At 37.2% G+C, this 12654-nt stretch overlaps 1 protein-coding gene across 6 annotated transcripts in view; it reads left to right on the top strand.

Moving 5' to 3' along the window:
- Positions 1–2133: 2133 nt before the first annotated feature.
- LOC108675055 (dedicator of cytokinesis protein 7) overlaps positions 2134–12654 on the top strand; it is a 54602-nt gene continuing 44081 nt past the window's right edge. For 3 of the 6 annotated variants that reach the window (XM_047882344.1, XM_047882345.1, XM_018163038.2), the window contains exons 1-3: positions 2135–2324; positions 11587–11686; positions 12307–12485. In XM_047882344.1, coding sequence (XP_047738300.1) covers positions 2278–2324; positions 11587–11686; positions 12307–12485 — 326 coding nt within the window. In that variant the 5' untranslated portion in view covers positions 2135–2277. Of the gene's footprint in view, positions 2325–11586; positions 11687–12306; positions 12486–12654 lie in introns of all 6 variants that reach the window. The other 3 variants (XM_047882343.1, XM_047882347.1, XM_047882346.1) reach the window with 3 other exon arrangements.

Here is a 12654-nt window from a genome sequence, read left to right as displayed (position 1 = left end):
CAAATCTTGCCTGGACGCTCACTGGTCTAACCTAGCCACCAAGTACGACCCGGACTGCTATCACTAAACTCGTACTTGGAACCCACCACGCACGTTGCTTAATAAGACGTATCACCATCACCATGATTGGTGAACAGGCCTCTAATAAGGCCTTCAACACCTCAACCCTTCAAAGTCAAAGTCAAAGTCAAGGATGGACCCGCACGATTTGACTCCGGTAAACTTAACTGCTTTCTAGGGCGAATGACTTTCTTCTTGTCTTCCAGGAACTCGATAAATCGCATTCACCAGGGGGATCATCCATACATTTTTGGTATAGGAAATATGTTTGAGAGTTTGTATGAAATATGTGTTAGAGTTGAAAAATGTTTGAGGATGAGGTCAAATCGTTCCGATTTGACCTCATCCTCATCTGCTGGTTGGTTGGTTCTGGGTCATTGGTCACGAAATTTGTGACAAGTGAGGTCATGATTTTTCTTTGACTCAGTCTCCAGATGAAATGATAAAATTCAAGCATTGCGATTATCTTTTCATGCGTGATTAAAATACAGCGTCTGAAGGTACATAAAACTATAGAAATAACTGTAAACAATTTTATTGTTCGGAATATTTTCATTTCAGATCACATGCTACTGTTGGAAAACGGCGCATGTCCACTGTTGGCTGTAAATAACCCGCGAATTACCGAAATTATCTATATAAAACGTAAATACCGCAAAAGATAAATGGAAAATTTACTGTCCTTGATGGGACTACTAACATAATGCAAGCCATTTTATATTCTCAATCCCATCCTTTTGCTTATGCAATTAGCCTTGTAAGGTGCCGCTCGACAAGCCATCAATTTGCAACTGCAGAATCACTCAATCGACAATTCGGGTCGCCTGCCGAAGACCACAACTGCCCTGGATATAATGTACCATCATGATTCCTGCCTTCCGGAACGTAGCCTTCAACACTTCAAGCCGTCCGTATCTAGGCCGTGGGTCGAACCAGCCCTCGGTCGAACGGCAACTTGTCGAAGGGCGATAAATTTTGGAACAGAACTATGCTATCTGAAACCTAACCTCAGATGCGGTGAACGTAAAATTACGTAATTTAACGATGCCCGGAAGTCAGATTCGATCCGCGGCCCGGTGGTGCACGGCAGGTGGTAGTAGTATAGTATCTTCGGCATTAAAGAATATGCCTGGATAGGCTTGTCGCCGAAATAGCGGTTTCAGCGTTTATTAGGCCGTAGGCCTGTCGTCGATTCTTAACATCGCAGAACATTCACAGCATTTTGCGGTCTCGAACTTGCAACTCACTGCAACAATTCTGCCGTGCTTAACCGCCCGGCCTCCTTGCCGATTCTGACCAGAAAATGGCGCACAGAGCTGGGATCGAACCCGCGCCTCTCTGCGCCAATCTTTGAACTTTAATCACCGGGCCACCCTGCCCTGGTGGTCAAGGCCGGAGGAGGACAAAGCTGAGTGGTGCACGGCTGATTGGTGGATATCCGGAAAGATCCAAGGCGTTCGATTCAGGGCTTATTGGTGCACAAAATTGGTGTTGCACAGCCCGACAATTCTACGGACCTGCCTGAGGACTCGCCTGCGGACTCGCGCAACTGGGCCACTCATTATTCCTTAAATACTTAACGGATCTGTATGAATTTTGGAATATGAGTATTAATTATCGATACGCGGTCGCAGGAATTATTACAGATTTTCACATGAATTATTTTTTAATTGAAACCAATAAACGTATTTTTTAAGCAACTGGGCCACTCATAATTCCTTAAATACTTAACGGATCTGTATAATTTTGGAATATGAGTATTAATTGAGTTTGCAAACTGAGGTCGCGTGGATCCTTCATAGCCATTGAATATTCAACCACACGAAATCTTAACGGGACGTAATTCCGAAAACTCGTGTGAGTAATGAGCGCATTATGAATGAAAAAACGTGTTTAATAATTGAGATGAACACCCGCTCCAAGATCGGGTTTTAATGATGAAAGTTATGCATGTAATGAGTGCTGTAAAGCGTTTTATAAAATTTCTGCCAAACCGTTGTCCCCCATATCGGCCCAAAAATGTGGATGCCATTTGTTCTTCTCTTGCTTAGATATTTTTATACCTGCTCCATACTTGTACCTCTTGCAAGCTTCCTCTGTAGACGTTTTCAATACAACCCTCTCAGCTACTTTCTTTTATCTGTCTAGGGGAAGTTGGGAACAGTGACTGACAACAGTCTACCACTATTTCGAAATGACAACAGAATAGATTCTGACATGTCGTCGTCTATAAGCCAGAGAGCGTTTGCTCAAAGGCTGTCAAGGTGGGTGATTCTTTTATCATTGTTCCTTAAATAATGTAATTGAGTGAATTTGGTGTGATTAGTGTCTGTTTCAACTTTCAATCACTGTTAATATCATACACTCTTATTAGAGTCTTATCATCAACACTTCAGCTCTGCTCAGGCATCAGGCCCAGGATTCAGCAGCCTCCCTAGCTGCTAAGTTGATGCAAACGCAGTTGTCACTTCAGTCAGTTCACTGAGTTCAGTGTTCTGTTCAATGATGATGATGGGAATTGGTTGCATGCTAGTCTGGAAAAGTCCTATTTTTGTCTGAAATATCGCGGCTCTAACATCATATAATTTCAGTAGGTATGAAATCTCGCGGCTTGAATGTCATAAATTTTTGTTTGATTAAAAAATCACGGTTTGCACTTCGCAAACATGTCATTTCATAAAATTTTCAACTTCCACAGTCCGCATTGCTTTACCGTTTCCGCCAAAAATATCTTGCAGAAAAAACATAAACATCGTAATGTAAACAAATAAACAAAACGTTTGTTGAAGATCGCGCATATAAAAATTCAGTCGCGGCTCGCCAAGTAGATATATTCCATACTAGGTTGCATGCTTGCATTTTCTTGAATTTACGTAGGGTAAACGCGGTATATTCCAACACATTAAGGACGCATCAAGAAATGAAAAACTATAAAAAAATAACCATATGCATTACTTGAGTTCTGTTTGCTTTACGTGACTCTCAAAACACCGCACTAGGCGCCAGCAACAATGAAACGTCACAAACTGTTGCCATATGTATTTAAAAGCCTTTAGAGTTTAGAATGCAAACCTAGGCTACCAAATCCCTATATTCCAACGCTGTGTGTGACTAAATTCTGCACGTGGTGAGACGAATTCCGGCCGCGCTTCAAACTCTACTAATACAGTAAAACATAATTCCGACATCTTTGTGTTCAAATTCCGATCGCTGTGTGAGCTGTATTGGAATACGACAGGGCTTTGAATTATTAAACACTATTGAATATTGATCACTACTTAATTAGGCTTTTAATTAACAGCTATTAAGCTTTTAATTAAGAAAAATTTTATTTTTGCACACAGCTCGGAATGAGCTATGTAAAAATTTCACAGCTCTGAATGAGCTGTGTGTGTCCAATTCAAGTTGTCGGAATTAGTTTTTATGTGTCTAAATCCGTTTTTTTACTTAATCATCTATTAATTTATTTACCACTTGTCCACTTGAAATCAGCAAATACAAGTATACTTAAAGGATTTCTAATATATTCACAGACTTAGGGTAAACGCGGTATATTCCGTCACATTAAGGATGCATCGAGAAATGAAAAATTATAAAAAAAATAACTGTATGCGTTACTCAAGTTCTGTTTGCTTTATGTGACTCTCAAAACACCTTACTATGCGTCAGCAACGACGAAACGTCACAAAATGTTGCCATATTTATTTAGAAGCCTTTAGAATACAAACCTACCAAATCCCTATATTCCGTCACTGTGTGTGGCTATATTTGGCACGTGGTGAGGCGTATTCCATCCGCGCTTCAAATTCTACTGATATGTAATGCCGTCATCCACGTGTTCGAATTCCGTTCGCTGTGTGAGATGTATTGGAATACAACATGGTTTTGAATTAGAACACTAATGAATATTGAACACTACTTAACCCATTAATGATAATTATTTACTGAATTTTTTTTGGCTCCTTGTGAGAATATTATCATTTGTGATGGTAATAAACAAAAAATATGTTCATATATTTATTTTTCGTTGTATGTGAAAAATTATAGCTTGGTTCCATATGGATCCGCTCGGCATTAACATAATGTTTCTTCAAACAACACTTTTTCTGATAGTAAATCAAGCAAGGTTATGCATAATGGATAATACGTATTCATAATGGACAATACTGATGATAAATCAATCATGGCAGAATACAATTTAATTTTTAGCATAGAATGCTTCCATTCATTCAAAATGAATAGGAAGGTTTCCCATTCTACGAATGTTTGTGGGTGCGTTGTCAACATTGTTTACGAAGCACTGCATTTGCAGTGCTTCTGATGTCTCTTTGCTGGCCAATGTTGGTTGATTGTTGTATTGCACTTCATCAAGGATCGAAGTAGAAGGGTGCACTATAGACCCTGATTGTTTTATTTAGGGTCTCCTGCATTATTGCGTTTCCTAACCGATCTTTTTGAAAATTTATCGCACTAGCCATTCTCTTTTTTCAAGTGTTTTTTGAGAAGCCAAATGAGACCAGAATAGATATCATATATAATATGTTGGCTTGGGACCAATTGTATCATGTTTATGGGACCAATCCATGTTCCAGCCCATGAATAAGCTTCTTTTGCTATTAGATCCGCCGATTGGCTTCAATTGCATAAAAATATCATCTGATTTATCTGCTGCCCAAAGTTTATAACGAAATCTCGCGGGCTAGCCTCGTATATGTCGTAGTATATGACCACAGTTGACTTTCTTCTCTATCAAAAGTCATTGTTTTCACATTTGGTGATTACTGTTGCTGCAATGACTATTCTTGATAGGCGAGCAGAATTGCTAGTGGCTGCGTCATCTGAGTAATCTGAATCGCAGTATGTTTCTTAATAGTTCACTAACAAATAACAGAAAGACTGTTGATCTAAGATCTAAATAAATAATTTCTAAGTACAAACAAGTTTTTGAAATACAATGCATAACTATATCACAAAAAAAATCTACTGGGAAAGTGAGATGACCGGAATGCTTACACTACTGCCGAGCGGTTCCATTTGGAACCAGACAAAATATTTCATGATCCAAAAGACTTTTAGAAACCTTATATCACGTAATACCATATACAGAATTAAAAGTACTCTCTTTATCGATAAAATTCTGCATCTAACTTATGAATAATATATTCTTAGAACGAACTACTTACCTTTCTCTGCAATGATGTCAAGCCCTTCTGTCTGACACCCGGTACTTACAATCTTTTAATGTTAACTGAGCAGGGAGTAGTCGGTGCAGCAGAACCAAACGTTGTCAGAACATGTGCAAGATGTGTATAAAACCTACGCATCCACTAGTATATTGATTTGACCATACAATTTTATTATGAATCCATTTTTTTCCGCTGGTTCCAAATGGAACCGCTCGGCATTAATGGGTTAATTACGCTTTTAATTAACAACTATTAAGCTTTTAATTAAGCAAATTTTAATTTTTGTACACAGCTTGGAACGATCTGTGTGTGTCCAATTCAAGTTTTGACGGAATTAGTTTTCATGTGTCTAAATCCATTTCTCAACTTAATCATCTATGAATTCATTTACCACTTGAAATCAGCAAATACAAGTATACTTAAAGGATTCCTAATATATTCACAGACGTATTTAAAAGTCTCAGACCATAATATTCTTCCTATACAAACAGTTATTCACTATTTGGTAGAGCAAGGTCAACTGTCAAATTTGACACATTTTTTAATGATCTCACTGGGTAGCGTGCATTGTCTCTCTTTGCATCTCAATATTTTCCCGCTAGATGGCCAAGACCTAGTGTTTTGGCAGTAGTTTGATGCACAAAAGTATGACGTCACCATTTCAACCATCAACAAACGCATGGAACTAAAACAAAGCTTAATATAAAGGAAAAACTAGAGAGGTGACGGAATTACCCACGATGTCGGAATATACCGCGTTTACCCTATTTAAAAGCCTCAAACCATAATATTCTTTCTACACAAACAGTTTATCACTATTTGGTAGAGCAAGGTCGACTGTCAACTTCGACACATTTTTTGATAATCTCACTGGATGGCGTGAACTGTCTCTCTTTGGACCTCAACATTTTCCTGCCAGACGGCCCAGACCTAGTGTTTTGGCAATAGTTTGGCGCGCAAAGGTATGACGTCACTATTTCAACCATCAACAAATGCGTGGAACTAAGACAAAGCTTAATATAAAGGAAAAACTAGAGAAGTGTTGGAATTACCCACGATGTCGGAATATACCGCTGTTGCGGTCCGGTCAGCAGGGGTTCACAAAAGCTATGTGAAGATTAGCTCAATCACCCTAAGATACAATACCTAGCTAAGCCTACCTCCAACCCCGAGAACAAATTTGGGACAATGAAACAGGTAATTCCCAAACAACACTATACTTAAACTAAGAACAAAACCAAGAGACATTGTTACAGGATAATTCCTAAGGCACCAAATATCATTCACAGGATAAGCTAGGCAACCACCCTCCAGAGGAAAATCCCGGAGAGGTGACTGCAGTATTACGTTTAGCAATAATGCATAAATCAGCAAGAACACAGAACAAATGTCCAAGCAACATGGCAAGACAAGAAAAGCAAGCACAGTATGGCAAGGCAAACACTTGATACGAGATCTAATAGCTGTAATGAGTCAAATTCAATGTAACAGCAATCAGGAAAGTGAATAAAGCAATTCAAAACAGGGACAAGGTGACATTAAACAGGTAACAAAATAATAAGCAAGCTTTATTGCAGTAAATTAAGTGCATGAGTTTAAAAAGGTCAGGTATCCTATTATTCTTGAGTTGATCAAGTCTTAGCAACTCTCCCTTAGGGAGCAGCTAAGTTGCTCAGCAAGCAGGAACGGGTTGACAATGACTTCCAGTGTAAATGAGCTTCAGGCAATGGGTGCGGGTGAGGCAGGCAATAATGTGCAGACAAGGATCACTAAGCGTGATTAGTGGTATGCTTACTAAGCTTAACCAAGGCTTTTAATAGTGCATGCTACACTTTAAACATGAGGATAAGGCAGAAGCACTTGAACTTGTCAGACATAGCATAAAGTTGCATGCTCTAACTAGTGAATTATTGATGGAGAACAACAACACCTGAAACAAATACAAGGGAAGGAAACATTCATTAATAATAACAGTCACAAAAGCCCTAAATTAAATGGAAAGAGCAAACCATATTAGGAAGCATAACCTAAAGTAAGCAATACACCAAAGTGCCAGGAATGAAAAGCAAGAACCTAATAATCTAAGATTAAGCAAGAGGAGCAATCTGCTCCTCTTCACCGCGTTTACCCTATGGTCACAGATGGAAAATTTGTCTGATGACTGATGTTAATACCAATGTAAAATGATTATTAATTAATAATTAATGTACATGCCATCTGTAACTGTTACTCTAATTTTCAATATTGCTGGCCTTGCAATTCAATTGAACAATCTATTTTGTAAACAGAACTGAACTCAGTAAACTACAGTAAAATTGAAGTAGGGTAAATGCACCATATTCTGACATTGTGGGTAATTCCAATACTTCTCAACTTTTTCCATTATATTAAGCTTTGTCTTAGTTCCACACATGCGTAGATGGTTGAAATATTGACGTCATACTATTGCACGCCAGATTTCCGCAAAACACTAGGTCTGGCTTTAAAATGTTAAGATCCTCAGAGCGAAAGTCCACGTCACCCAGTGAGAACATTGAAAAACTTGTCAAAGTTGATAATTGACCTTGCTCTACCAAATAGTGATTAATGTTTGTGTAGAAAGAATATTATGGTTTGAGACTTTTAAATAAGTCTGTGAATGTATTAGGAATCCTTTAAGTATACTTGTATTTACTGATTTTAAGTGGTAAATAAATTAATAGATGATTAAGTTAAGAGACGGTTTTAGACACATAAAAACTAATTACGATATAGCTCGGAATTAGACACACACAGCTCGGAATTAGACACACACAATTTTGTTAGTTTTGAATTCTAAAGGCTTTTAAATAAATATGGCAACAGTTTTTGACGTTTCATCATTGCTGGCACGTAGTGTGGTGTTTCGAGAGTGACGTTAAGCAATCAGAACTCGAGTTGCTCATACGGTGATCTTTTTATAGCCATTCATTTCTTGCTAAGTCCTTAAAGTGTTGGAATATGGTGTGTTTACTCTAACTCTGCCCAGCAAGACTTGACTTAATCAGTATATGACTATAGGTATGTTGATTTTGGCATAGTCAAATGGGGTAAGGCAGGATCGCAGGCTTCATGGGGTAAGAAAGGACCAGCCCATGGCATGCATTCTAATTGCACTGAATCCAATTTGACAAAAGAATATGTTAGAGCAATCATTGCCTGTCATTTCAGTGTTTGTTTCAACCCTCTTCTGCAAATAATGAATTTCTGGCTAATTTTTAAAGAAAACCTATGTAAAGAAGGCTCACAAAATAGTTAACCCTGTTTGGGAAATAAGCTCTGTCTAATGACAAAAAATTATTTGGCCAGGTTTGTGGATGTAGGCAGGTAACCTCAAGTAATAAGCAACATTTGAGACATACTAGGCATTCCTACCTTCTACCATCGCTGCATGACTTGTATTCTAAAATGGGGTAAAAAAGGACCGGACATGGGGTAAGACGGGACCACTAAATGATCCTGTTTTACCACACAAGTGGTCCTCTCTTACCCTATGGTTTATCAAAAATAGTTTTTAAATGAATATATTATTGTGCAGTACATCTTTTGCTTTATTTTCTTTTTTTCATCTTTTCATCATCATTTTCTTTCATTCATCTTTTGTTTTTTTTATCCTTTGCTCAAACTTCATTATAACTTGTTAGCTGTTTTAATTTGAGAAATTTAGTGCACTATTTTAAATTGCATTAAAGGGATGGAGAAAATAGGGATGTCTCTTCCCATTAGTGAGCTGCAGAACTATGTGCAACATTGGCTGGGAGAAAAGTCGTTGTGTAAAACATGAAAAATAATTATGATCACAACTCAGTGAGAGGGCATGAGCTATGTTTGAAGAAGTGCACTACAAATGCAGTTAGCAAGAAAGCATATGATGTCTGAGACTCAAGTTATTATGCATTGGTTTTATTACCAATTTGATAAATTTTTCAGACAATGACATTATGACACTAATGGAATATACATGAAGCATTTAGCAGTGCTCTACAATGAACCAAAGCCAACCAGGGTTGGCAATGATTAAATCAAAATGATTAAATCATGTGATTAAATCACTTGATTTTTTTATAAAAAATCATGATTTTTTTTTATTTTTTCGATTTTTTTGATTTTTTTGATTTTTTCATATATTGAAAAATATTGAGTGGCAGTCTTTAATTTATATTGAGGTATTGTTATTCATGGTTTAGTATAAATGTACTATGAATGACAAATTGGTATATAAACTTGTTGCCTTTAGTGTGTATTAGGTTCCAATAAATTGGTAGAGTCTGGTAGATTTATAGGACATAAAACTAGTAGATCTATTGATAGTGCTGTGCACTGTGCTGTCAGCTACCTATATCTGTTATGTGGCTCTTCAATGTTTAGGAGATCTGCATTCCTGAAGTGTTTTTTTATATTGAAGCAAGTTAAATGGTCAATATTTAGCTCATATTGAAGATTTAGCTCATATTGTCAATATTTAGCTCACAAACTTTACAAAGCTGATGAATAGACTTATCAATAATTGTTTACCCAAAAATCCCTAAGTGGGAAACACCACCTTGGCCTGTTGGTCATTATTGCAGGCAATAAGTGCCCTTTTTAGCCATCCATTATGATCCATATACTGTTATTGTTAGTAGGCTAATTGCAACCTAAAAAATAACACCTCAAAAAGGCAAAAAAGCTGGAAAAATCAAATAAATCAAAAAAATCATGAAAAAATCAAAAAAAAATAATTGATTTTTGATTTTTTTAAAAAAATCAAAAAAATCGCCAACCCTGAAGCCAACCCACCATTACTAGGCTTAACAAAGTTTTCTCGTGACAACAACCACAATGTGACTGATTTTAGAGTTGACTTCCCGCAACACAAAACAGTAACAAGTGGTTGTTTAATCAAATAATGTGTTTCTAGATGGATAATATTGAATATCAGAATTGTACTTTTATTAAAAACTTTGTAACATAAGAATTACCTGTTGGTCCTGTCTTACCCCAGCCTGGTCCCATCTTACCCTAGTGGGGTAAGATGGGACCAGCTCACTTTTTTCAATCTGTACAGAAAACTATGTTGGATGTCTGAGTTATAGCTTAGAAGCCCATTGCATAAATACACCTTGTGATAGGTTTAGGGTTTTTTAGTTATTCATGGTATAGATGCAACAGGCTTGTTAGTGATTTTGGTACTTTCTTACCCCATCTGACTATACCAATTGAAGCAGGCAGCTGACCAGCCTGACCTTGTAACACATGGCTACTAAAATTAGGAATTTTGTTGGGTAATGAAACACGGGTTACTAAATAAGGGCACAGCAGGTCAGCTATTTACTGCATGATCTGCATCCATTGTTGACAATCTCAATGTTGCTGTTGGCCCAGCAGCGGCCTGCATTGCAGCTGCTGCAATCATTGAAATTTTCCTACTTGTTTCTGAAATTTTGTGGTTCAAACTTGATGAATTTTCAATACATTTGGAATCTTGCTGCCTGATCATGCACTTTTGTTAATAATTAAATAGGAGGTAATTCATCTGGTGGAAATCTTGCAGTTCTGGCAGGAAAGCTTTGGTCATGGCCCTAAAAGTAGATACTTGCCGTGCTTGGTGCGGAAGGTACTTACTCACTCTAAGTACTGTTATGTCACAGAAGATGATGTGCATAATGAACAGCTGTAGCAATGATGTAAATAGCTAGATTAGGTATAAGAATCTGACACTGACAGATCCATAGGATATCAAATAAAATTATGTAATAGACCAGGGGCCGGATTATCAAAACTTCGTAACTTTTTGTACTTACGACAAAAAAGTTATGTGGTACGTAATTACACCCTAATTTTGGCGTTATCAAAACTTCCGTACGCAAGTCTTAGCTAAAAACGTAAATAAAGCGTAAATGTTTTTCCCGCGCAAATGTTTCCTGCTCAAATGTTTTAATAATACCACCGCTAGTATTACGTTGTCATAGCAACGCCACTTGTAAGTTGATTTTGCATACTTACGAAGTTTTGATAATACGGCCCCAGACAATTATAAATATTCTGAGTGTAAAAAAATCCTTTATTAACCACTATGCTCAATAATAATTACATATTGAAATGTCCAAATGCAAGTTTTTGAAAATTTAAAGCATCTGCTGATTACTCATTGGGGAAGAGTCAGATAGGAAGGTGAACCTTTTAATGTATAGTCTCAAAATCATGTATTTTGCCTAGGAATAAAATTTTTTGGCAACTGGAAAAAGAAATATTAGATAACAAAATATTTGCTCAGTGATTATATGTGACATGTGACACTGTTGTGACATGTGACATGTGACTTACATGCCTGTTTGTGCAGACAACATGCTGCTGATGTTCGTAAAACAGTGAGTGCTGCCACTCAAGGACAAGAGCCCCCAGCACCAAACCGATCACCCAGCAACTCAACCATTGCATCTGTAAGTCATCATTATTGTTTGTTCACCTGGGCCTGCGTACCTATCTGATCAGCTTAACAAATTATGAATCTTAATGAATCATTTTTATTATTAGCGCATTTTCTCATTTATGGAAAAAATGAACTATTGTGCTCACCATGTCTGTCCGTCTGTCCGTCCGTGACTTCACGTTTTCATCGACGAGAAAATGCACTCTCTGTCACTCACTGCAGTGAGTACTGAGTTATATTTTACTGTTAAATGGGTTAGATTGTGTGTATTTAATTTAGTTTCCTGTTTGAATTTTTACATTTGCATCCTTCAAATGTATTTATAATAAAGAATTTTTTTTAAGCATTTGTCTATTTATTTGAATTAAGTAAATTATGAGGATTGCATTTGAGAAACCTGAAATGTATGGATTTATGACAGATGTATTAACCTTCATTCAACTTCAGGTAGAGCAATATCAACATGTAAATTAGTTTGTCTTTTGTAATACATTCATATTTAGCCTGAGGAATCTGATTTTGTTTTTAGAATGATTCATCTTTGAGAAATTTATTGAGTGGATTTACCCTTTTTAAGCAATGATTGTTTAAATTTCTTTGCATTTGGACTTACATTGAACTATGTTGCAGCAACTTAGCCTGGTGGAGAGCATAGACTCAGTTGACTATGAAGAGTTCTTGGAGCGTCATCAGTCAGAGCTTGAGCGTGACCCTGACATCAGCGTCTTGTGCTTTCCGCCTGATGATGTCACTGTCTCAACATTTGCTTGGCCTTGTAGGACCTTGCAACCACTGCTGCCACTTCCAAGGTTTGATACTTATTTCTTCAAGTTTTAGATTAACAGGTCTTAGATTGCTATCAAAAGTTCATACCACTACTGTGTTGAACTAATGACCCTGAACTTCACTGTTTGCTTGTTAAACTCTTTATCTCTTTGTTTTCATAAGTAGTGTAATCTCTCAACTGTGTTATTGATG

Source organism: Hyalella azteca, unplaced genomic scaffold (assembly GCF_000764305.2).
Source record: "Hyalella azteca isolate HAZT.00-mixed unplaced genomic scaffold, Hazt_2.0.2 contig10249, whole genome shotgun sequence".
Classification (NCBI taxonomy): Eukaryota; Metazoa; Arthropoda; class Malacostraca; order Amphipoda; family Hyalellidae; genus Hyalella; species Hyalella azteca.
This window is presented reverse-complemented; position numbering and strand designations above follow the sequence as displayed.